Here is a 27,259-nt window from a genome sequence, read left to right as displayed (position 1 = left end):
CCAAAGAACGAAAGCGCAATTAAACTTGGTCTAGAGTGTTTTGAAGCAGAATTTTTTTCGCTCTCTAAATTTTTTTCATTTACCATGGGAATGTTTTGAAAAAAGCAAAGACGGTGATTGTGCCATTCCAAGCTGAAAAGTATGGACAGCTCTTGATCCAGTTTATGTATTTTAAAGCTCTACAGCTTTTTTCTGCAAACAGTATTTTAATAAGTATAACTGACATCTACATGACTAGTTCAGCTGGGTTTAAGAAAAAGTGGCTTCAAAAGTTCATTTGTTTTGTGCTTCCATTTTAGTAAGTGCAAGGGCAAACCACAATCCAGTCTTCTGCGTCTCTCCAGAAGTAAAATATTTGTGCTGAAAAATGACTGTGTGGGTTTTTTTTTTTTAATAAACGCAAAAAAACACTGTAAGTATCAACATTCAAGAAATAACTCCTTCCTTCCCTACTGCATCTCACCACAGGTCATGTTTCCAGCCTGTCCTTTTGAGATCAGAAAAGCATGCTTAAATAAGGCCAGTTCAACTCAGTCAGCATGGGGCTGTCCTGCACCAATAATATCTCAGAAATAATTGCAGGTAACATCTATCTTACATCCAGACAAGCAGAACAAGCAGCATTTTAGACTACTATCTTCTCTGACGATCAGTCACTCAAGATGGCACTAAAGCAGTGAGTTAGGCACCTAATTTTGTCCAGAACAAACTCGTCACTTTGCTGGCAGATCTGATCACCAGAAGACTAAGAGTATCAGTAAAACCGCTCCAAGAAATAGGCATTTGCTGTATACCACTATGACAGCTAGGATGGATCTTCTCTCTCTCTCAGTGAGGGGGCCCAGGGAGAAAAATAAACTCCTGAATAGGAGCTGAGCAGATACGAGAGACGCGTTCAAGCTATGAATGCGAACATGGAGAATATCAAAATGTTAGATATCCCGAGCCAAATATAAACATAACTGCCATGCTCTGACACATAATAAAAATAAGAAAAGGACATCAAAAACTTTTTTAAATTTTTTTGTGTGGTGTGTGTATATATACATATACGCATACATACACAAATAGATATATCTGTATCTACATAAATACACAGAGGATGGTAAGTCAAAAAAACCAAAAGCATTTTGGTGACAAAAATCCTGGATAGTCTACAGTAGAATCACAATCCAATTTGAAGGAGAGTTCTGAGTGATAGTTTAATGCAAAAAAAAAAAAAAGTATATATATATATATTTTGATTCAGACCTAACACAAGCTAAATCAAGGCTTTCAGAGTTAGGATAATCGTCTAGCAATTACAATTGTTTCACTGCACACAGAGCGGACTGCAACAGCAAGAATCTGCTCTAAGTTGTAAGACGTTTAGGTATCTGTGTAGCGCAATATTTCCAAGAGATGCCTGGATGAAGGGAAAAAAGGTAACTTGACAAAATATTCTAGAAGCTTGTTGAAAATAATATTTAAAAAACAGATTTCTATTCCCACTAAAAGTATTTCATCCACCCTCATTGTCTGAATCACCATCCCTTAGCCCAAAGCTGTTTGAAGAACAGGAGGAAAATTCAGGTATAAACTGTGCGAGTGATTATCCTTACCCAGATTCCTTATTGTTAGAATATAATGAACAAAGGAATCTATGCTTTGGGAAACCTTATTTACAGGAGTTTATAAAACAATGCAGAAGAAGAGAAGATAAACTATTTGTGTTCTTTGTTTATAAGATTAGTTTCTAAAAATTCTATCTCATAGAGTCGCATTTTTTTTAATCATTAAGCCTTATTATGAAAATTTTGGTGAAGTGCAAAGGACATGAAAGAAGGCAACAGATAGTGAAAAATCATGGGATATATTTTCAATTAAAAAGAAAAAAAAATCAAATTCAAGACAACATAGTTTAAACTCAAATAGTAAGAGTGAGTCTGGAGTAAGAGTTGCTATCCGTACTATATGCTAGTACTACTAAAATTAAACGAGAACAGCAGCACATGGAATTTATTGCTGGCTCTGTCATAAGGTTACTTTTCTCTAGTGCTACTCACATCATCTTCTTTGGTTCCACCCCAGAAGTTAGTCCCACCAGCGTAGCTGGGAATGTTTAGCACAGCTATGCCCTGCAGACTTGGAAGGGGGATGTACTGTCCGTCACACTGTAATGGATAAAAGCTCATTCAGTATGTAAGATAAGTAGTGTGATAAAAGTAATCTACCGCTTTTAATACATGAAGCTTCAACGGAGCTGGCAGGGGAGGACAGAGTCATTAACAGTTTGGCACAAGCTCATTCCACCCACACTGTGAGGTAGCTTTGATACAAACCTCTTCTCTTCTCAAGCTCAGCACCAATTCTTATAGAGCTGAAAAAATACCAGTACCTAGGGCAGAGGTGTTACATGTCTCCTCACAGAAACTTTTCCACATCCTGTATTGTGAAATTTCTCATGCACTGTCTATCAAGGATTAGGAATCTTTTTGCAATGAGAAAAGCTGTTTCACTGAGTTTAAACAGTAAGATGAGCACGGACATTACAAAAATCTTCCTTTACCCATTGAATAATTAGACTCCCATCCTATAGCTGCATTTCCAAAATTGCAATATGCTCGTTATTTAGGTAAGTCCATTAAGTTGAAAAAAAAAATTCCAAATACAAGAATATTTCTGGCACAGCAACAAACATAAAGTTAAATATGTATGTTGTTAGTACTTGTAGACTTGGCCTCATGTAAAAATAACTCACTCTCCTCCCAAAAGTACAAAGGTAAATCTAGGACTGAACCCACAGCTGTTTCCTCGGCTGTGGCGGGAAGCTGTTGATTCTGCAGGCAAAAGATAGGTCCTATGACCTCTTGTCATTCAGTAATACCATTTTCGGTCCTCCAAAAAACATAAGCAACTTCAAGTGCTGATCAACATGATCACACATAGCCATACATGCAAACATACCACATATACATACATGTATGTAACCATACATACCATGCAAACCATACATAATCAATCTCACACTACTTATGACCAGAGTAAATTTACTGACTTCAGAGAAATCACTCCTGACTTAAGGCTGCATAAGTGACTGCAGAGCAGAGCTCAATAATTGCAAAGCATTGACCTGGGGGTCAGAAGTGCTGAGACACAGACGAGAGCCCTAGGCAGCTGCTATACATTAGTTTTCCTACCTGCTCATGGCAGTGCCACAAACGTGTATTTGAAGCAAGTAGGGAGGGGAGTATACTGTCACGAGCGTTGGACTCTAGTTTTACTTTGCGACAGTGAATTTAATTTCGTTTAAGAACACTGCTAGATTACCAAAAGTTACAAGTCCCATAGAAGTGTCTTATAATTATATAAATGAATGAGAAATCCTTGGGAAATAAGGAGAAATTTTTTGGTAATTTTATCAGAAGGAGAAAGAGATGCAAAGTATTTTCAGAAATGTGCTCAGTACTGTGGTTTTACGATCTTAGTAACAAGATAGAACTTAAAATTTTAATCAAAATCTGACAGCATCCAAAATGTTCTGAGAGGTAATAGATGCTGCACAGCTACTTGTATTATAGAGCTCTGTCCCTAATTCCTGATATCAATATTTTTAATTTTCCAATGCTGTGCACCTAATCACAGGTTTTAGCATAAGGATGATATTATGCAAGGCAATACTAAATATGAAATCTCTGCTTGCTGGTTTACTTGCAGAAATATTCGAAAATAATTATGGAAAGGTCAGATTTGAATGCCTTATTGAATCTTATTTGAATCTTATTTAAAAGATTCTTAAATTAGAAATCTATCTACACCATACATAATGTTCTTTCCTGTCATTATATTCACTAACTACTGCAAAATTCCTTGATAATTACTCAGTCCTTAGATAACAGCAATATGCCTCTATCATACAAAACCCTCGTAAAGCACAGTGAAGAGAGCTGCAATAAATTAAAATTATTCCCTCAACTTAAAAAGTATCATCATATAAATATCATAAGCTTCCATATGAAATATTTAACATGAAAGAAAAAAGTATATTCTTTTCTGTCAACCCCCAGATCAGATGTTCTTTGGGTGAAAACAACTGTAATTATCCCATGACCTTTCTCTACGTTTGGTAACAGTTTATATCTCCTTTAAGTTCCCAGTATTGTGGAAAAGACTTAGATTTGGTGATAAGAACTTAAAATTAACCACGTTTTAGATAATTTACACTGCATTTGCTGTTGCTACGATACTACCTTGCTTCCCCTGTATGCCTATCTCAAATACATATTCGAGAAAATCCCTACAGATGTAGCTGCACTTCTTGTGAATGCACTTTCAGAACCTGTCCTCTTCTGTCAAGAATTTTTCCTCTAAGATCTTCTGTGTGCTTTCTCTGTATGTATAATCAAGCTTTCAACTAAACCTGAAGGATTTAGACACTTTATCTCTTTCCTTTTGTTTAGTGTACGCATGTTTCTGTTATTGTCCTTAAAACATGGTCTCATCCCTTAGTGTACTGAACATAAAGAAACACATCCTTGCAGTATTAATTATAAAAGATTTATAAAGAAATAAATAAGTAACAAGAAACATTATATTCAGTATTTTGGGATATTTAAGTATTGACATTTTCCCCCCCAGCAATCACCTGGGGAATTACCTCTTATATAGCACTTTTTTTACACTGTGCATCTGAGGGCAGAATTATATATTGGCTTGGGCTGACACAAGAACCCTAAAAGGTTTCAAAAGGAACCCCCAATTCTGAACCGTACATTGCAGAAGCAAAAAAACTCATTAAGCTTATAAATCAAAATTACCTCAAGTTGAACTTTTTGTTCTAAGTTCTTGTAAGTCCTCTGCAGTAATTCTTTTGTACCAAGAACTCCATACCACATCATGTTTTTCGTCCGACTTCTGAAAACAGGTAAAATAAGATTTACATACTGAAATACACAGGTTATTATGTCTTGTATTTTAAGGTGAGGAAAAAGTTAAGGACTTCAGATAAAGAGATAAGAAAAGAGTGGACAAATGCCACTAAGAATCCTGTTACCTGCATTTTTCAGGATGCTCTTCTCGCTTGTTATTAAATTCAAGTGAAATTTTTGCATCTAATCCAATTCCAAAGTAGTTATTCATGACACATTTTTCTGCATATCCCTCCCTGTTAGAAGAAAAGAGATCACTAGGTGTGCGTTTGTGCAGTACCCGGACATAACATAGCTTTGACTGAGATTGTGATCGGTTTCAGAACATCAACAAAAGATGGCATGAGATGTTTCCTCTGAATCTCTCCATGGAAACACAATGGCAGCCAAAGAGATGGACTGTCTGCCAAATCCTTCACAAGTGTGAGTTCCTCCCCTTCAGACTGAGAACCAGCAGCAGCACACCCCCCTACCCTAGCACTATCTCAACCAAGCCCAAAATATAGAGTTCTAGCTGTGGAATATGGGAAAAGAGCTGCCCTGGCACTGCTCTGAGACAGCAGCACCAAACTGGGATGAGCACCCAGGCTGCATTTAGGCACACTGGGGCTGGATGGTTGGCCAACACCGTCTGCACATCAACACTTTGCTCCAGAGGACCAACGGAAGGCAGCAGCTCGAGACCCAGCTACCGTCTGTAAGTCTCTGCTGACGCTACACCAGGTTCTGGGAATTGGAAGCAGCTGAGGACACAAAATTTACTCCTCCTCCACCTCACTGCATCACTCATTCGGGGGATGCCTTTGTTCCTACTCCACTCTCTGCTGGGGAGTGCTCAAACCCTGCTTCAATGCCTTGCTGTTCAGTCCAGCACTTCAAGCAGGAAAACCCAGCTTTCAAGCACTGCCCTCCTCCTTCTCTCAGAGCCAGTAGGCAAGGGGGAAGTGAGCAAATTATTTCTGCTGCTGCAATACTGCTCTGCACTATATGTAACGAAGCGCCTATTCTAAAATGGCGCAATGCAATCTATTTTCAGACCTTGAGGTCTACTGCCTAATAAAGCCATGAGTTCATCTTAGTCATTCAAATGATAACAAAATAGAATTTCATGATGAAAAAGAGATTAACAAAAGCTAAAAAAGTTTAAGAAAAGCAAACTAAAAAAGCCCACAGTAGATATGGGAGGGGGAAAAAAAAATCTTACAGTGAATCTGGATCCGGGTCAATAAACGGTGTAGCACCAAATGGATCGATGTTTGCTAGTAACATTTTGCTAATAATCGAACTTCCTGCAATAGAAGCAGCTAGTCCCGCCCTTAAGCCTGATAAGGAATAGAAAAAAAAGGAAAAAACAATTTTCATTCGATAAACAGAGGAACATATACTCTTACAAGATAAGCCACATAATTCTGAGAGACAACAGCATTCATCAAATTCGTACACTGAGTGATTATGTTCCCATCTCAACTTTTTCCTGTATTGCTTATCTTTTCAGGTCTCTGGCTGTTTTGTGCAGAAAGAAGCTAAGGTGAAGTGTGGTGACTGACTATTCAGGTACCACACTGGAAAAAAAACAAAAAGAAAACAAAAGAAAGTTCAGGATTTCAGGCCAGCAGCATCTGGCTGTTACAGAAACCCAATGGATCATCTAATGCCCCAAAAGATTACTTCAGCTTTCCACTTAGTTTGATCTTCATCTCCAGACTTTCATGACTTTCCACTGGTCTAATACAAGGGAAGGCCACTATCATAATTCATCTTTCATGTGGATGGTTCTGTAACTATCAACTATCCTCCAGTTAAATATTTAGCTTGATGAGTATAAGCTGAGCAGGAAGTTCTTTTCTCACTTGGGATGTGCAGAAGCCACCATTTGATGCTTTCAGTAGAAAGGAGGAAGGCACAGAAACCAGGCCAAAACTAGAAAAAGCCAAGAAAACAAGCATGGAACAAGAGAGTAATGGAAAAACAATACTGGAATAAAGTAAGAAGGTAGGTAGGCCTGGTCCAAGAGAGACTGAAAAATGAATGTTTCAGTTACACTTTTCTGGAGAGGTATCTACAGACATCTCTTACTCAGAGGGTTGATCCTGACATGAGTCTGTCCCTCAGCCTCTTAACAGGCTCCATTTATTAGGATGAATGATAAAACCTCCAGAACTTTTTTTTAATTCTCCAGAATCAAATGCAACACTTCTGATACATATGTGGTGCTGTGCCCATCAGGACATTTTACATTATTTGCATTTCCTAATATGTGACATAACATAAAGGTGGGTATATCAGTTCATCTATATTCAGAAATTTCTGTGGCACTTCTAAGTAAAACCCAGGGCTTGAAGTAAAAAGTGTTCTTTGACAGGAAGCAGGTGGAAGAAGAGGCAAGATTAAAGTTGATTTCAGCAGATTTCACAATCATGATTACCTGGGCAGATAATCCTAGTGTTAAGCACAGGGAGGTTTTCTTTGCTGGCAGCCAAAGCTGGAGCAGAGAAGGAGCCTGTCTGAGAATGGATACCTCGACTTGCTCGTCGATCTGGAGATCTTGGCGCAGTTTTAACTGTGTACAGAAGAAATAATAATAAGAGCGCTAGATATAGCGCTAGATATATCAGCACATTACCAAATGCATAGCTTTACAGCCTTCAAAATATTTCAAAATCATTAATATCTGTCACTCTTCTGTGATAAATGTCCTTCTTCCTCGCGCCACTTTTTTTTTCTTCTAAATACAGGGAAGAAAGCTCACAAACAGAAAGATCAAGTGAAAAGTAAAAATAAAAATGCATGAGTGTGCATGAAATTCAGTGTGAGGAATTCCCAAATTCTGGTTCTAGCTGCTAGCAAAAATTAAACTATACTAGCCTTAAAATGTTACAGTATTTAATACTGTAGTAAGCGTCTGATAAAATTAACACTAGGTTTCACAGAAAAATGCAGACTTCAGAAAAATCAATCATCATTAAAGAAGAAATGTTAATGAAATAACAAGAATTTATATTTATAAATAAATATACACTGAATTTAAGTTGATCGTTATTATTTACAGCAATTTTAATATAGATAACCATTAAGACCCAGGCCCAAATTAAGCCACAGCAAAACCTCATCAACAGCTACACTATTCGTTTTAAGCAGCCACAATGGATCTGCCTGCATCACATTCCTGAACCTGACAAAGTCAGACAAATCAATCAGACGCTCGCACAGAATTCTGACGTATTTATCTTCAGCCAAACTGAACGCTGCATGGGAAGGGAAAGCCATGATCAGACACTCTTGTCTTCTGCAGTTAGGAAGATCATGGGGGAGATCAGTTTACCATCACTCTCTCTTCTTCATAAAGAACACAAATTCCCCAAGCAGTTAAAATAACTTACTTGTTAAGATTCAACAGAATAGGGAACAAAGCCTTACACACAGCAAGCAATGCTTGGTAGCTGATCAAATTGTTGCTGTCAAAGGCAGACAACAGCTCAGGAGAAAGAGATGGAGAAGAAAATCATGCGTAAAGAGAAGATATTCACAAAGAGGAAATACCACCTTAGTGAGGCTAGCTATTCCTTGGGGTTGCCTCGGTAGGCAATGAAGAAGGACAGGCTTTTCAGAGGGCTAACTTCAGGTGCTTTAATTTACCTCCCTGGCAGAACCTGTCTCAGACTGACAGAGGGGACACACCAATGCTCACATTAGCCTCGGGTAGTCAATCTCTGCGAAAGCCAGCCCTCCTAGCCTTTGTCAGGAATTGGCACGCTAAGAAAGAAAGTCTGGGTGCTACTGAATGCTCTTTGGTATGGCACTTCCACGTGCACGCAGAAAGCTTTTGTACGCAAGATGAACACAGTCAGACAATTCTGGGCTATCTCTGCTCCAATTTCTCTAATATGTTAAAAACACTTCAGCTTCAGAACAACTTCATCCTTGGTCAACTGAAGAAACTCAGAAAACAAAACAGAAGGATTTCAAAGTGATCTGAAATCTTCCTCTCGACATCTCAAAATTAACTCAGGAAAAAAGAGGAAGAAAAAAAAAGATTAGGGCTAGCACCAAGAAAACAGTAGGAAAGCACTGCTAGGAATGGGGTAGGAAGGAAAAAAAAAAATTCTTTGTGGCAGGAGGGACACAGATCAGCTCATGTCAATCATGAAACCTCAGCCTGAGAGTAACATGGGTACATTATATGAAGACATTATTGGGAAGAAAACGCAGAGCAGGAGAACATACAGACAAAGATAATAACAAGAACCAGAGCTTGGAAATTACATTCAGAGCAATTCAAGCTAGGATTTGGGCATACGCTTTTTTTCAAATGATGACAATTTATCATGGAGCAGTCAGTGAAATGGTGAATTCTTCTTCTCCTTATATCTCAGAAATAAAATTACAAGCCTTTCTGGATGATTTGCCTAAGTCAAACAGAAATTATTAGACTCGTAACAGCGATAAGTGGCTGAAATTTTCTGGACTCTTATGTGGAAGGTCATTAGGTAAATGACCTAATACCTCCTTCTGACTTTAACATCTGTAAAGTAGCCTTAGCAATCATCACAAAATGATGTAGTATTGTGAGATATCGATACAACACAACGATTTGTATAGGTGCATGACAAAACATTGTCCTATAATATTAAAAAATGAAAAGAAATAAAAAATGCAAATGATAGCTAGCAAGTGTTATTAAATATTTAGATGAAGGTAATTAACATATGGAAAAATATTACCTTCATCAAATGACCAGGGGAAATTCTCAGAGGGTAAAATATAATATTCAGAACACAATTAACTTTCATTTTTCATAATGCTACTGAAAAATTCACAATGCTATTCAGGCAGTTTGTTCTCTGTACTGGGGAACGAGGCCGTTACATTAAATAGGAAAATCAACAGAGCAGCTGCTCTTTATCCGACAGATGAGACACATGGGTATAACTGCACTAAAGATAAACTTTTGCTGTTCATGCTCTGATAAAAACAACAGAGCCCTAATGAGTAAAACTGATGTTTCATTGCAGATAATTGAATTCATGTTTCATGCTTTCTCCCTAAACACCTGTCTCCCACTGACAGCATTAATATGCACTCTGTTTCCCACATTTCAGATGTATGAAGAATAACACACCTCCCTAACAAGCACAGAAATCACATCACCAAGAAATAAGGACTGTATATACATATGTGAATATCTGTAAGAATATACATGTATGCATAGATATTTATTGTTTGTATGTGTGTATGTATATATTTTTATTTAGTATATGTTTACGGCAGTAGGAACAGGTCATTCATCATGGTCATAGAGCTGGCATCTTCCATGAGCTACTGCTGAAAGCAGACAAGCAACAAGCATTGATTCCTATAACAAAGGTAAAAGGAGAGGGGCCAGGCAAGAGGCATCACTGAAGAAAGTCTGGAATCCATTACTGGGGGAAAGGAAACGTGACATCCTGAATAAACAGAAGCCCCAAGAAACTAATGATCCATTCTTAAGGTAGGAGCTGTTCACACAAACATCAGATTCAGTGCAGAGCCTCAGGAGGAGGATACCTCTTGAAGATCTTTATGTGGGTTAGTGTAACAGGAGGAGATGCAAATACCAAACAACTTTGCTGATAACCCATCTGGCCACAGAGAGTGGTTTGCTATGTATCTAGAGGAGATGCCTTTTGCTGTACACCAGCCACCACTGTCTCTCCACAATTCACATTTTCTCTTGTGGCCCACTTTGGTAATTTGGCAAAGACCAAAATTTCCATCTGGAGTACCTAACAGCTGTTCTAAAATTATTACGCAACCTGTTTCTCTTGAATAACCCTGCCACATGAACTACTAGCCAACACAGAACACCATACTGAAGTTTGTCATGGAAAACGGCCAAACATGACATCTGGCTGGATTGGCTTGGTGCCTAAAGCCAAGCAGGGGGAAAGGTACGTGAGGGTCTCCTACAGACAGCTCGTCCTTCCACCACGGCAGCCACTCGGGGCGGATTCCATAAAGGACACATGAAGGAGAGATTTCCCCTGTCATTTGAATGTGGGAATTAGTACTATGCTACTTCAGGAGATAACTGCAGAATACTATTCTAAGCTCGTTTATTCTAAGCTTCTAACTACTATTCTAAGTTCGTTTACCAAATACTCAGTAGCCAAAAGAAAAGTATAGCAACAAAACGGGCTATCACTTTATGAAAATGCTACCTTCCAAGCAAGTTGCTTCATACTCAAATCACTCACTACTCTGATTGCTCTGTACAATGAATGACACAAATAATACACAGAAATGCTGTCCGCCTTTTTTGGGAAGTAAGGTGCAAAACCTCAGTGAGGAAAGCAGGAACAGTTAGACAGTAGCAGCTGATGAAGTGGATCCAACCAAGGACAGAGCCGGCACATGGCCCTACAGCTTGAAAAGCAAGTATACCTTGCTATAGCGGCTTACTGTATAGCTTGCTGTATAGCAGCCAACAGTTGCGAGAAGCCAGCTTGATGCATCTTTGGGACAGCCAAGCTAAAAATTTTGTCTTGGAAAGGAGCCCTAGTAACTTTGGCAGCAATCTTCTATCCGAAAGAAGCTGTGGAAGCCCAGAGTTGAAGATAAGAGCATTGAGTAACTAGAAAAACGAATAAGATCACATTATTTTTCTTAATCTTCTCGATTCTTTGGCCTGTTCATTTCTAAATGATTTAACTTGGATAATTTCTGCAAGCATTTTGCAAAGGGGTATTCTAACACATGACTGAACTATTTATAAATCTCCTCCTCTAAAGGAGTATCCACACAATAATCACTCAATTCATAAAAAGTAAATAAAATTATTCACTTGTTATAAGTTAAAATATATTTTAGGAGCCATAACCACTCCAGCCTTTGTTTGTTCAACACAGCTCAACACAGATGGCAGGAACAGTTTTTCTGTACTAACATTTCTTTTTAATTTTCTAATCAAAACTGAATGAATGCAGAAACCATACTGTTATTTTTCAATAGTTCCATTTCAAATCTTTTAAAACCTAAGCTACCCTGCAATAAGACCAGCTGAGCGTATACTATGTATTTAAGCAATGTGCTATTTAACATCACATAGGAAAAAGCAACCACTGAAAAATTCTGACAGTGAAAATAATTTTAAGACACATTACACATTATATAGTCTTAAGTAAACGTTACAAGTAAATTTCCCCAAACACTGATGCCAGAAATTCAAGAAATTCGCAAATAAAAGTTCCACCATCAAATTAAGCCCACCATTCTCGAATCCACAGATAACAGATCTTTGTCTTTTGGCTAGCAATGGCTCATTCTGCTGAAAACATAAATTTCAATATATTTTTGAGACACCTAAAGATAAAACTTGAAGCAATCTTTTTAAGCGCTCTGTGATACAGGAAGGCCTCATCCTACTTTTTGTGATAGGGCATCAAGGCAAATAGATCTGAATAGATCTAATAGGTGTCTAAAAATTCATAAATAATGACTGTTTGAATAATCAACATCTATGCAACGCCTAAACAGGCGCCAATATATATTGTTTATTTACATGTGTGTGTACCTGTGCATACATATGCCCATATAGAAATCAAGCATATGCACATGCGTTTTAATTACTGTTGGAAGCCAATATATTCAGGATACACAGCAATGCAAAATAAGTTGTTTTCAGGCTGAATTAAGTATTTCTTGATCCAACTTAAAGAGAATATTCAATTTAACTCTTGAGCACAATATGCATGAAGAAGAGGCAGTAGTGCTAATTCTGCCTGCCAGGCAGGTTGGACCCAAACGGGATACCCAAGACTTTGGTTCAAGTCTCCCCTCTAGAATGAGGTAAAAAGTGGGGCCGAACTCAGTCATGCCGCTTCTCGGGAGAACTCTGTGCTCCAGTTCCTATTGTATAATTTCCTGCTTTAAGTGGTTCCAATTTGTATAAAACGCTTAAATGTTCATTCTGTCCCAGTTCCAGTAACTCCATCTCAAGGTAAACTCCCAGATGACATATAAGAATTTCATTGCTGATACAATGAATGAATATTCCTGTTTTACCTAAAGTTAAACACCCTCAGAAATGACTGACAGAAATTCCTTTAATACACCCTAAAACCCTGTGGCTGAGACACGCTATCACCACTGTTACCTAGGTTTTAGTCCCTGCTCAGGGCTGGATTAAACAAGCACTTCTTTCCTCAGAAAGGAAAGCCTTCTCAGCTTTGGAAATCTATTCCAAAGATTCATCTTATCCCTGGCATTTTTCTCCACTTTTATTTAGCCAAATCTATCGAAATGTGTGAATAGTTTCCAATTAAATAACACTCCAGGACTTGGCAAACAATACATTCATGGAAAAATATTATTTCAGACCAATTGGAAATGAAAATCAAAGCTTTAAGCTTTCACACATTGTCCCAGCACATGTAAAACAAGGGGTTGCAACAGCCAGAGATACAGAAAAAGCCTAGGTAGAAAGAACATTTTTTCAGAAAGTATATAGTATAAAAATAATAGAAATAATCTAACCGTTTTAAGTATGGGGCCAACGATGCTGGTTTCATAAGACTACATGATTTTAAATGATGTTATTTCTAAATTACTCACCTGACTGAGACTCAAATTCCTTTGTATCTTCCTCTTTTTCCTCTTCTTTTGATTCATCCAATTCTTTGCTGTATTCTAGAGGGGACTGGTTCACTTGTTCTTCACTGTGAGCATTCTGCTCATCCACAACTGCTTATTAAAAAACAAAATTTTTTTAAAGTTTCAAATATTTTAAAGAAAAATCTACATAAATTGAAAATTAGCTTCTTGTTTCTGTAGCTGTAACTTGTAACAAGCATATCATTTTATCTACAGGAGAAGGTAGAAATCAAGCTTTAATAATGACAACTTTTTTTTTTTTTTTTACTAGCATAAATCATCATTATTCTATCAGTAAGGAACAAAATATGGCTGATGCGCACCTTTTTCTGCTTGTTCAATGATCTGCCTCACAGCCTTCTTTAAACTGTTTGCCCGCAGCATGAGCTGTTCTCTTGGTTTGAAGAGTTTCTGGCTGGAAGACTTTGCAACACACTCTGCTAACTGCTCTTTACTTTCAGATAAGGATTCTTCACTGGAAAACTCCTCAGCTTCTTCTTCCACGATGGGGGGAGTGATCCCTGGGAGAACAGGAGCAGCCTGGGCTTCGGAGTGGAGAGCTTGGAGCAGTAGGTCTAGCTTCTCATTTAACTCTGAACACTGAGATAGCGTATTGCAAACAAAGTTGGAACAGAACACACACCCACACACACCCACACAAACCGAAACACCAAAAAAGCAGTGAACTTTTTGGGGAAATTAATATCAGATTATAGGGAGGGTTCTAAACTCTCCATGAGGTAGGATTGAAAATCAACTACGTAAAGTCTAAATCCAGATTTACCATTTTGCAATATCAGGTCTGCATGGGTTTTTGCAGACAGACCTTGTGACACCCAACCAGATTGGAGCAATTATTCCCCCAAAAGCTATACTCGGACTAAAATAATATACTGTGCTAAACCCAGCCTGCCACATAACGAGGCTGCAGATTCGATCTTGCTTCTTTCTGGATGGTTTGCAGCACAGTCAGAACCACCACCGATTTGCCCACACCCTGCATTACAACAAATTATGGGCACTCAATACCCCAGTTCAGAGGACTAATCTATGGGGCTGCTCGACTGAGAACTCATGGTATTTTTCTGCCTAAATATCTGTACATTTAAGCAAGTGCGGGTTGTCAGAGCGCAAAGAGGGTTAAGCCAGAAACAAACACTGTCAAACACCTCTACCCCCGACTATGCAGTTGCTCTCTCCAGGTACACTGGAGAAGAGGTGATTTTCCATGCTTAAGGGAAAAGAAGCCAACAATATTTTTCCTGGAACGGTAAAAAAAAGAATTTTCATTTTCTAAAATGTACGCTGAATAGTACAGAAACGTGAATCACTAAATAATTGCCATCTAGCAAGTACATTTCCTGACCCTGGGACTGTTAGTGGTTTTGTTTTTTTCTTTTTCAGTTCATGTAGGTTTTGTGCCTCAAACCAGACTTCTTTTTTAACTGACTCTGCAACATGATCTCTACAATTTGCAGACTAATCCATTCTTTTTAACACTATAATCTCTCCTCCCTTCATCCTCCCAGCATATTCTCTCTTCATTATTCCATTGGTTTCCTGCAGCTAACTTAATTCCTTCGGCAGAAAAGTATAACCCCCAATGTAAAATATTTTTGTCTTTTCCTATGTATGTTTTATCCTGTATGCTGTATCCTGTATGAAGGAAGAAAGAAAAGAAAGCATTACTCAGGGTAAACAGAGTTTACAGAGATGTTTAAAGTTGTTAAAGATGTTTTGGAAATAACTGCTCTTTCTACTAAGGAGAGAAGCATTTTGAAGTCACTGACCTCAAAACAGAAGCCAAGCTGGGCATCCAGAAGCCATGTGAAAATTAAAAACCCACAAGCTATGAACTTAAAAAGAAAATTATCCCCGAAAATACTCATAATCTTACTTTAGTGGCCATGGCATCAGCTTCTTCTGCATTTTCCATCGGTTTTTCGTAAGTCTTCCCTATTTTGGCAACAAAGTCCTTTACAGTTTCACATAATATTCTTCACATAAAAATAAGAGAGAGAAAAAAAATCAAATGAAATAAAATAGATACATTTCAATATTAAATTCTTGGATTAATTTTATTAAAATTATTAACATGTTTTTAGGGTTTTTACTTAAATTACATACAATGTCACACAAAACTCCTAAGGATTAAAAAAAGCCCTGCATTTCAAGGAGAATATATTTTATAGAAATGTATGTGGACGAACAAGAGATTAAGTTATGGCATTGATTCCTATGCCTACTACTATATACCATTTTTGTTGTAAAGGGAACACTGTGATCATATTTGTGAAGCAGATGATATTCTCCACGCCCTGCAAAGTTCAAGAGAGAAACTTTAAAACAAAACGTCTTTCTTCCGTTTCATTCAACCCTTCCCTTGCTTGTATATCTTCCATACCAGAGCTAGTAGCAAACTTGCATTCCATTTATTAACTTTGAATGCAACCTCTCATGTGAAGGTGGACCCTACAATACATGGAGAAAACCTACTGACTTTAATGGAGCACTTCTTAGGTGAAAGCCTATGTCCACACACATCCCATTGCAGGAGCCACAGTCAGCTCTGAGGCATCTCTAGACAAACTGCGGTGGCTGAAATGAATTTTCATTTTATAAATCAGAGAAAAATCGGTTCTTATTGCCTACACGGCAGAGGCAGTGCAACTTTACTAACAAGGCGCGAATAATTGGTTAGTAGTGTTCATCTGGTTTAAATTCATTTTACAGGAACTAAATAGTGAGATTTAGGAAGATATAGACACCGTTTAGAATTTGGAGTTATAAAAGTATTCCGCAGTTTAACTTTCAGCATGCGGTATGTGTATCTTAAAAATGATATTTTATTAACTTAACAGAAAAAAATGAGATGCAATGACAGTCACATGTACTATTGATTCTACGATCAGTCTTTTGCATACCACAAAACGTAAGAGTTTTTCACAGAGAAAGTATATGCAGAATACTTCTGATTTCAGATGACGTCCATGATTTCTAGAGTAGTTATTGAAGTGTCTCATTTTGGAAAAAAAATCTTTTCTCCACGATCACTGTTTTTTGAATTGATATAGACAAAGGTATAAGAGTTACACAGCTGAATTCTACTTTGAAGTATTTTGTCTTAACAATATTGTATGAGCAAAACAAAATATAAAAATTGCAATGTGAACTAGATCACATTTGTACATTAGTAACAGCAGGTTTCATATTTAAATTGCATGCTGGATTTTGAGTGACTTAAAATCACATTATATTAACATAATGTGATTTTTCACCGGTTCATGGGTTTGGCATTAAGATATCCATTACAGTTGTACCACGTACAGTTGTACTTTCTACAGAAAAAACATCCACTCTACAAGGTATAAATGAGGCTCTGTAGAAGCCAAGTCAGCTGGGCTAGTCACAAGAAATTCAAACTCGCAAAGATTATTGTGGCCATACATAGTGACGTTATACAGTGCGTTTATCCTACGCATCATACCTAAAAACTATCAACTCACTTGGCAGATGATATGACAACTGAGTGCTGATCAGAATTGAGGATTTTTGCAAGATGAGCAGCAACTGAATCCTCATAAGCAGATATCTGAAAACACAGAAAAGCAAGACTTCAATTTCCACATGCTTCAGCTTTTTAACACCAGGTAGAGCGTTAAAACGCCTCCAAGAAACAGCAGGACTTTCATCGCAGGTCTAGCCAAGGGCAAGTAGCTGGCTACCCAGCTTCTGCCTGTATACTGTATTTTGTGTGCTGTTATTTTTAATACTCAAAATAATAGTGAGTCTGAACTTGATCTAGACCCCTCTTCCTCTGGTAGAGAAAACAGTAATTTAATCCTAGGCTATAAATCAGTCCATGCAGTAGAAACAATCTACCTTGTTTTTAGATTAATAACAATCTATGTCTTTTATTTCCAAATAAAGTAAGTTTCCCCTTAGATTAAGCTGTTTGACTTAAGAACAAATAATCAAAATTTGAGGATATGTTCCCAAATTTTCTTTTTTCTGTCAAATGGTATCTTCCTCCGCAAGTATCCCCACTGACAAAGCCTGCTGAACTGATACAGTTACATCAAAACCAATCCTTAATGAATAAACCATGTGGGGATTAGTCTTTACAAAAATGCTTGGGAGAATGAATGTGTGCATCTTCTTTCTTTTATTGCACAGAAGAATTATAAACTCTGTGATACTCAGGAAAAGGTCTGGAATGGATCAGAATCACGTTTTCACACACTATATCCTGTCTTAAAACGGGCATAGATCCAGGTTTTAGTTTCAAGAGAAAATTCTAACCAAGCTCCAAATCTGAAGCTAAAAATAACTCTGTAGCTCTGAAATTTTCTGAAGGCTTCTTTTAAGAATCTCTTAAAATCTGTTACTTAGTGTATTTTGCTTCTTGATATTGAACAGCTAAAAATGTCATTCTTCCTTTCCCCTAAAACCTGACCTTAGTTGCGTAACTTTCACAGTAAATCAATTTCAACTTCAAGGGTAAAAATACATAAACACCTAATTTATAAGCACAAAAATATTGGTGTTTAAGCTACAGTAAAGTCTTCTGGGACCAAACCAAATGAAATAAGTATCCTGAAACTGGTAGAAAGAAAAGGAAAAACCAAAAAAAAGTTTCGGACATCCACTTTTTGAATTGCACTTTAATACATTACCTATAGCAAGGTTAATCTACTCTTTCCCAAAACATCACAACTCAGTAAACTGCAAAAATCATTAAACCAGAGATAGAACAAGGTACTTAAAATAGCTTTCTTTAACTCAGAATAACGGCATATAATAACAGCTTACAGAACTGATTTTCAAAAACAGAGGTTTTGCACGACCAGTTCCTTCAGTTTTGGGGAGGGACTAAACCTAATTTCAAAGGCAGAACTAATTAGAACAAAATGTGAGGGTTTTTTTTTTTTTTTTTTTACTTTGTCATTCTGACAAGAAGTTACACTTGAACACGCTAACAGTCTTGTAAAATCAGAGAAGATAAAGCCTCACTGTGCACTGCTGGCACCAGAAAGAGCTGTGTGCAAAATGACCACATCAGAATTGCAGCCAACAAAGTCTCAGTCTTTTTGCATCTCAATATCACAGAATCGTTGAGGTTTGAAATTATCTAGTCCAAGCCCCTTGCTCAAGCAGGGTCACCTAGAGTACATTGCACAAGACCCTGTCCAGATGGCTGCTGAGTATCTCCAAGTATGGTGACTCCATAACCTGTTCCAGGGCTCAGCCACCCTCACAGGAAAGAAGTTTTTCCTCAGGTTCAGATGGAACTGCCTGTGGTTCAGTTGGTGCCCGTTGCCTCTTGTCCTGTCGCTGGGCACCACGGAGAAGAGGCTGGCCTCATCCTCTTGACACTTTCCCTTTAGATATTTGTATATATTGATGAGATCGCCCCTCAGTCTTCTCTTCTCCAGGCTGAACAGGCCCAGCTCTCGCAGCCTTTCCTCATAAGAGAGATGCTCCAGTCCCCTCAGCATCTTTGTAGCCCTCTGCTGGACTCTCTCCAGGAGTGCCATGTCTCTCTTGTCCTGGGGAGCCCAGAACTGGACACAGGACTCCAGGTGTGGCCTCCCCAGGGCTGAGGAGAGGGGCAGGATCACCTCACCTCCTTCCACCTGCTGGCAACGTGCTTCCTAACGCAACCCAGGATCCCCTTGGCCTTCTTGGCCACGAGGGCACATTGCTGCCTCATGCTCAACTTGTCCGCTGGGACTCCCAGGTCTTTTTCCACAGAGCTGCTTTCCAGCAGCTCAGCCCCCAGCCTGTCCTGGTGCATGGGGTTCTTCCTCCCTAGGTGCAGGACCCTGCACTTGCCTTTGCTGAATTTCACGAGGTTCCTCTCTGCCCATCTCTCCAGACTGTCAAGGCCCCTATGAATCCAGCCAGCTGTCAAAGGTTATACACTTCATGCCAACTAAAACATCCTGAATCATCAAATTATTCAAGAACCTGCTGTTTAATTGCTTCTCAAGTGCTCTTGAGCTAGAGTTGATATGCATTAACTCTTTCAGGAATAAAAGAGTCATTTTGAAGAGTCATTTTGTCATTTTGAATCACACTTTTTATGCCAATTAATTTGATTATAGTCTTTCACTCTCCCTCAAAATCGAATCCTAAACAGATAGTATAAGCACAAACCTAGTCTGAAAGATATACTAAGCTCTTCTTTCAGGCCACTTATGATTCTGAGTTCTCCAAAAGAACAAAAAGAGTATTAGATAGTATCACCCTATCTAAGTCATTTTTAAAAGCTCTGAATAGCTTCTCTGACTTTCATCACGAGAACACACACCTTGCCTTCAAAAAGCCATTTTCAAATGCTTATTCCAAACTCAAGATGAGTAAAAAACATTTTTCGTTTTCAATAAATAAATACTTTCAAGAGGAAATATCTGTGACTCTTTTGCTGAAGACTAGTCAGCTTCATTCAACTGGAAGCCCTAATTATTTGATATACACAGCATGAACAGAAGTTGACTCAATTCAACCAGCCGAACATCTGTTTTCTATTTTGCACACAAATGTTTTAATTATATTTTAAATATTGTCATTCCAGCAGCTCAGAGTTAAGCATATGCAATGACTAAACAAAGCAAAAACTTCACCTGGCATTCCTCTGACTCTTCTTCTGCAGTGACTGGAAGAATAGAAGGCTTCGTGGGTAATTTTAGTTCATATGACATTATACTCCACCTAGAAGAAACGTAACATAGCTTTTAGCTTTCCACATTATTACAGTATTATCCTTTCTCTAACATATCAACAAAAGAAAATTCACTGTCACCCTATAGAATAAGTTGTTTAAAAACAAACAGGGAGTTTAAGTTTTAATTGTGAGTTAATTGAGCAAAGATGAAATACCTGAGTTTAAAGATAATAATTTGTACTTTGCTCAAATTTTTTGTTAGTGATTTGTGAACAAATCCTGGGATGTTCAATGCAGGTAACAAAGAGTTTTCCAGTAACATATGCACGGTACAGAAGAATTCACATCATGCAAAATAACTGCAGAAATCAAAGGAAAATAGATGCGTTCCTAGAGAAAAAGCTCTAAAGTAACATTTGCTTTTCATCTCATTTGGGGGCAGGGAGTCATGAGAACAAAGCAAGCGGTAAAGTATCTTCACTGGCATATATACTTTTTTCCCTGGAAAAGGACAGTACTCTAGAGCATAGATAGCATGAAACTGCTAATATCAACATCCTTCAAAGCCTGCTGAAAAGAACAAGTAATCACTGCAGATGGCCTTGGGAGCAAACCCACACAAATTAGAGTGAAGAATGACACTGAGCTCTTTTCAGTACAGCAGAAGATAAACATGATTTAATCTATGAATATTTCAGAATGCCCAGGCCAGCAATTATATCTAAGGATCGGCACCAAGCTTTTTTTATTCACTTTGTTGTAAAATGATCAAATAGTCCGCAGAAGAGCTTCAAGCAAAGAAAAGGATTTTCTTCTCTACTTCACAAAAAAAAACAGCCTAAAATAAAATCCTCTTTCATTAGATTTAAGGATTTTTTTTAACTTTTATAGATGTGTGTACAGCATATATATGTGTGTGTGCTGTGTACAGCAAGAATAGAAACACTCATGAGAGAAAGCATACGCTGAGTAAGAAAAACCAGCGCACACATACATGCAGTCCTTTCAGAAACCAGTGTAGCACCTTCGTTAGAATGACATGATCACTAATTTCTCTGACTTTTTTAAAATCAAGATTTTTCCTTTGCTTTCTAGATGGAAATAGCTGGCCTGCAAATATCATTCAAAATGATAGGATGACATTTGGTTTTGACTAAGAAAATGCCTCAGCTGAGAAGATCAGTTGGCCCTGGGTTTATTTTACGTAAGATATGTTCAAACAGTAGTACTGGATCAAGCCAAAGATCCATCTAGACCAGCCTCTCATCTAAGCAGCCTTCACACAGAATCACACAGAACGGCCAAGGTTGGAAGGGACCTCTGGAGATCATCTAGCCCAATCCCCCTGCTCAAGCAAGGTCATCTAGAGCACATTGCCCAGGATTGCATCCAGGCAGGTTCTGAGTATCTCCAAAGGAGACTTCACGCTATGCCTAAAGAAATATAAAAAGGGTGAAAGCATAAGATGAGGTTTCTCTCCACTTCCAAGGACGCAGAGCTCAATTATTTCCTAAGTAAAGATGCTAACTCTAATGGTATTCAATAGTCCACATGGAATTTTCCTCTGTCAAAGTGAACAAAATAGTTGTAAGTTTACACCATTTCCTGACGCTTACAACTTCCTGTGACAGGCAGTTTTGCAGCTTCATAAGTTACGTAAAAAACTATCACCTTTTGTTCACCTTTGGACAAAATTCTTGCTAGTTTCATCAGACGTTCTCCCCTCTGACCCTGCAGTTAAAAAAGGACACTGAAGAGCTGTCACCTGTTTACCATCTTGACTTCACTCATGATTATGATCTGTACCCTATACCATTTTAACCCCTTTTAAAAAATAAAGTAACTCAAAATTATGTCTCTGGGATAGACTTAGGTCATTAAAAAACCAAACATACAGTTTGAATCTCATGATAAATCCTGTGTATACACATTTATGTTTACCTGTCTAACATTTTTGTGCTGGCTCGTTCTAATTTTTCCAAAATCTGAGGAAGTTGCGTATCATCATCACAGGATCCTCCCCAACCAAGGACACGAGCAAGGTCATTCCCAGTACCAAGGGGTAGCACTCCTAACTGACACTGGAAAACAACACAGAGGCAAATCTGTTATCAAAAATGAGAAAGAAAAAGTACAAACTATTACAAATGCTTATTATTTCAAGCAAGAAACGTTGATTACATAGCTGATGTCTAAAGCTTGCAGATCAAATTGTGCAGTCCCAATGCAATTTGTCATATTTACTTGAGCGAAAATTTTCATTTAACAGTAACTATAGAGTTTGGTCCTACCTCTACCAATACACATACGACAAAGCACCAAGTCAAGGAAAGTACACCTGCCTGTTTGTGCAAGCTGAGTTTATCAATTTCGGACAACACCCAGCCAACGCTTCCATCTCCGCCGCATACAAGAATCCGGAAGTTGTCAAATTTCTGAAATAATCGTAAACTAGAGAGAAAATGTGACCAGTTAGAACCCATATTCTTTAGCAAATATTACATGAAAATATGGTACAGAATATGTTTCATGGTGGTTTTTCTATTGCTCTTAAGTATGTGGGTAAAACTTACTAATAAAATCTATCTGCATTCCATCTATAGCTGTACATTCCACTTACTGACATTTCTGACAAATAACATGCAGAGTTTTTTTTTTTTTTCCCCCTTGCTATATCACATATTGTTTTCAGGATTTTATTATTATTGCTGTTATTTAAACATATACTTGTCTAAGCTATGAAATCTCAGTTGCTCTATGCTTCCTACCAAAATCAGAAGCGTAAGGCACCATTGTGCCCACGAGGAATTCTTCACAAGAAAAGGTTAAGACATGACAACAGGATGTGCTCCACAATATGAGTGGACAACTTAGCCTTTGGCAACTTGTGACTTGTGAAACTTGTGAAATGCAGGGACAGGTGGAGGCAATCTTTACATATACAGTGATCATAAAGTAAAACGGATAATGCTCTATTTCATATGAGATCCTTAAGGAGTATCCTGCTCTCACTTCCTATGGCTCTTCCTTCACTTCCTATGGCTCTTCCTTCTGTTCTCCAAGTATTAACAGCTATATTAACAGAATATAATACTCCACAACAGTAGAGAAAGCAGGATGAGAGAGACAAACAAGCAGAGAGGTGAGGCACAGAGGAAAGAGGAATGAAATGTGAAGAAAGAGGTAAGAGATAAAAAACGCAACAGGGATATAAACGTAAAAGAATTTGGAGAAAGTTGATTCTTAAAATTATAAAAACAGACATATTTATTTTAATGCATGTTATTTTCCAGAATATGTATCATCTTAGAACTATTTCTAAAAGCAGTATATTAAGATCACAAATTTTTGAAGCATTTCTATTTTCCTAAAGAAAATAATGGCACTTTTATATGATAAGCAGATACCTATTCAGAACAACAGAGGAAGGCACAGAAGGAAAAAAAAAAAAGTTGATTCTAGACCAATTTCTGCTACCCTGAGAAAAGGGAGAAAATCCCCTAGCAATACACTCCCCCCCAAAAATGTGACTTGTGCTTTTAAGATCTACTAGAAGAAAGAAGACATCAGCACTAGCTGACAGAATAACTCCTGAGGACCTCTCTTTGGAAACCATTGGGGAAAAACAGATAAAAGCAACCAAGCTGACCTACGATTACTGCGCAAAACAAAAGTGCATTTCCTAAACCATGCTGCTGTTAGAGACATCTATACAAAGCAAGACAACTTTAAAGCAGAAAGGCACACTTTTCAGACCGTCCTCTCTCAAAAACTTTCCCTTCGTGTAAGAGGAACCTTCCTTACTCATACTTTGTCATTAAAAGTACATGTACAAAATTTTAGGTGAAAGGGACTTAAAGTAAGATTTAAATCAGGGTTACAAAGAAAAGAAAGTTACAATAGTTACTATAACATATCTGTAACACAGCACTTATTATAAAAATCAATGGCTGTGTTCCATTATATTTGTAGGATTTGTCCATTGTTTGAACTCAGTTGTTCTGCATTTGTGTTGTCTATATTTTTATCATGCAAGCATGGTTCTGCTTTTTTAAGAACACAAAAATTTATTTGCTGTAATTGATATTAATAGGCCATTCAATCATAAGGCTACTGCTGAGTGGAACAAAATTAACAGAATCAGAACAGGAAAACGTGCACAAATTTAATCTTCATGAATTCACAAGGATGCTTGGGTAGTGGGCACTGCTACGCAGATTTCACCCCTCTCTCTCCAACAATCAGCCCTGGGAATTTGTAGAATGCCTGCTGGTTTTGATCATGGCTTTGCTCCAAATTCTGTGAGATGCTCATATGCATTAGGTACCATTTGCATATGGTACCTAAACCAGATTTTGAACATAAGTCTCCACCAACCAAAGTTTTAGTGTGCTAGTCAGTCGCCGGTTTTAGAATCCTCAACTGATAATTGTGTTTGGAATTCGAAAAGTTATAGAATTTAGATGAACAGACTTCTCTCTAGCTAGCCATTCATGACAAAGTTACAGGAATATCTGACTTATGCATATGAGACGGAAAAACACATCCAGGCGACTGTGCATAAAGGCCCTGCTTCAAGAAGGCACTTAAATATGTTCAACTGTTTTTAACGTTACCAGTTAATATAACTCAAAGCTAGCCAAAAAGCCAGAAAAATTTGGCCTGCTGGGTTTTTGGTTTTGTTCTGCATTTTCAAGTGATTTTTTCTAAAAAGAAAATATTATCTTACAATCCCTTCACCCACCAGAAATCATATTAAAATTCCATCAACTATTACAGATTTTAAGTAGGAAGTCATAGGCTAAATATCGCGAATAGAATTACAACAATAAGGGGACAACACAATACTACATTTTGCACTAACGTCCCTTACAGAAAGGATTGCTCAAGATTTCCAAGGTCATTACCCTAAGTGAGGTCCTCCATTCATTAAATCGAACACCTGAGCTGGATTTAACGACTGTTTGAATCGACGAAGAAACTTTACTCCCTGATTGTCTCCACTCTTTGAGTTAACAAAAACTAAAAGAGGACTGGCACAGGATGGCGGGCATGTGGCTTTCCAGAAACCTGTGAACATAGTTAGAAAGAATGAAATAAATAAGGCTTTCTAATATGAACAACACAAAAAGAAATCATGAGAAAGCAGGAAAGGAATGAAGGACAAAAGGAGTACATCTTATCATGCATAATGTCAATGCTAAACTGAATATTAGCCCTACCAAAGAAAATACCATTGCTCAGTATTTACCAATTATTTTTTTTCTCCAACACTTCCAATATCTGGATTTAGTAAAATCCTGAAGACAATAGCTTTATTGTTTTTTCCACAGTGAAAAAGGTAACTTTCTAGAATACTTCTCAAATCTCTTCTTCATAAATTATCGTATAATTATACATATATTCCAGTTATAAGTGTTTGGTTTTTACCTGATTTTTTTTAACCTCACTGGGTTAACTAGATCATCTAAGTCTGTATGAGCTTTCAAAGAATACTCATAGATTTAAGAAGTTACTGGATTCAACTGCTCCCAGCTAAGAATTTGCATGAGAACTTTTATTTCAGACTGAAATTATACTATTAATTATAATGGAATTACTGAACAACAAACCTTCAATTGTGATCTAGAGCTTAATTAAAGTCAATGCAGGTCTTTCAGCTGATTACAGGAGGCTTTCAGTAAGGCCCTTAATAAGCAGTACTAAGGGACACCATTGTCACTAACACTAGTACTCCATGGAAGTAGTGGATTCTCAATACCATATCAAAAATCAGACATCACAGGTATAGGTTTTGATATTTCAGGCAATATTAAATTAACTATGTATTTTTTAATTGCCTAAAACAAATAAGAAAGCAATAACTTCTATTAAAATAATAATAATAAAAAAACATTACAAGCCTAGGAATGCTAATAAAATTCCACATGATCATAATGCAGAATTAAAATAAGGTTTGCTTTATTTATTTAACTGCCAAGAAATATAAATGCATATATGGAACAATCTTGTTAGCATGAATAATAAATAACAGCATGACGCTCTAGTCTGAGACGCTGAATAGGAAGTGAATATAAAAGAGTGAATACGTACAGTATAAACAGTCATTTCTATTAATTTCACAGAGTAAAACTCATTGCACTGCGTTAAAGCTGTTGGTCTACATTTGCCACCAATATAAGCTACAAAATTAAAGCAGTCAGATTTCATGATACTCCTTATTAACTCCTTGACCTCATATACAGACTCCCACTGCTCCTACAACTCTCTCTATTCTGAGTCACCAATGAGAGCACCTCTGAGTTTTGAACATCTGCTGGGTTTTCTGTCTGTGTGTTGCAGGACTCTTACACTATTTATATTCAAATTTAGAGAGAGTGTAGCAGTTATTCGTCTTTTCAGTCTGTTAACGCAGCTATTGGATCTGAGTCATTCAGATAGCTAACCTCTGCATATAGCAAAGTTATCCAGATTTTGAGAACTTATTCTACGAGTGACCCATGTCAGGGAGGTACCAGGCCATTCTACCTTGAGGACTCTGGTCATTCAGCTGAAAAGTTTCCTAGAGTCATAAATGTAAATGGACAGTAATTCCAAGTGGGAGAACTTTAAAAAATGTTTTTAAAACCACATTAGTTAAATATTCCTCTAAAAAGATACATGGAGAATTCTACTATTTTCTAAACTTAAAGACTAAATCCACCTGCTCAGCAGAAGGATTTTAGCCTTGTTCAGATATACTAAGCTCACTAACCACAATAACTGCAGGGCTACCACTGAACACACCACAGCACTACGTACCATCAGAGTCTATACTGTTTAATGCTGTTGGAGGTATGATCGATACCTTACATTGGCCAAGTGGACATTTACGAGGATAGAGATCTTTACAGGCAGTGTGAACCTACAAAAGAAAAAACAAGTTATTTCCCTGCTCTACAATGTAATCTTTGGGCAAATGCATAACTGATACAGTATCTTGGCAGCAAAATGGATTAATAAATAACATTTAGGTGTAGAGCGAAGAGGAGTGGAACTGTACAAAAATATGAGTGTT

General features: G+C 37.6%; 1 protein-coding gene across 1 annotated transcript in view; it reads right to left on the bottom strand.

Annotated features, from left to right (window-relative positions):
* DGKH (diacylglycerol kinase eta) overlaps positions 1–27,259 on the bottom strand; it is a 181,958-nt gene that overhangs the window by 30,563 nt on the left and 124,136 nt on the right. The window contains exons 9-22 of the mRNA XM_068929728.1: positions 27,004–27,106; positions 25,110–25,272; positions 22,545–22,653; positions 22,144–22,283; positions 20,162–20,249; positions 17,042–17,127; positions 15,433–15,532; positions 13,859–14,135; positions 13,497–13,625; positions 7,333–7,467; positions 6,112–6,229; positions 5,033–5,143; positions 4,797–4,893; positions 2,046–2,153 (exon numbers count right to left, since the gene is read on the bottom strand). Coding sequence (XP_068785829.1) covers positions 2,046–2,153; positions 4,797–4,893; positions 5,033–5,143; positions 6,112–6,229; positions 7,333–7,467; positions 13,497–13,625; positions 13,859–14,135; positions 15,433–15,532; positions 17,042–17,127; positions 20,162–20,249; positions 22,144–22,283; positions 22,545–22,653; positions 25,110–25,272; positions 27,004–27,106 — 1,764 coding nt within the window. The remainder of the gene's footprint in view (positions 1–2,045; positions 2,154–4,796; positions 4,894–5,032; positions 5,144–6,111; positions 6,230–7,332; positions 7,468–13,496; positions 13,626–13,858; positions 14,136–15,432; positions 15,533–17,041; positions 17,128–20,161; positions 20,250–22,143; positions 22,284–22,544; positions 22,654–25,109; positions 25,273–27,003; positions 27,107–27,259) is intronic.

This window comes from Struthio camelus, chromosome 1, assembly GCF_040807025.1.
Source record: "Struthio camelus isolate bStrCam1 chromosome 1, bStrCam1.hap1, whole genome shotgun sequence".
In the NCBI taxonomy this organism is placed as follows: Eukaryota; Metazoa; Chordata; class Aves; order Struthioniformes; family Struthionidae; genus Struthio; species Struthio camelus.
The sequence above is the reverse complement of the archived record's forward strand: the minus strand, read 5'-3'. Positions and strand labels throughout refer to the sequence as shown.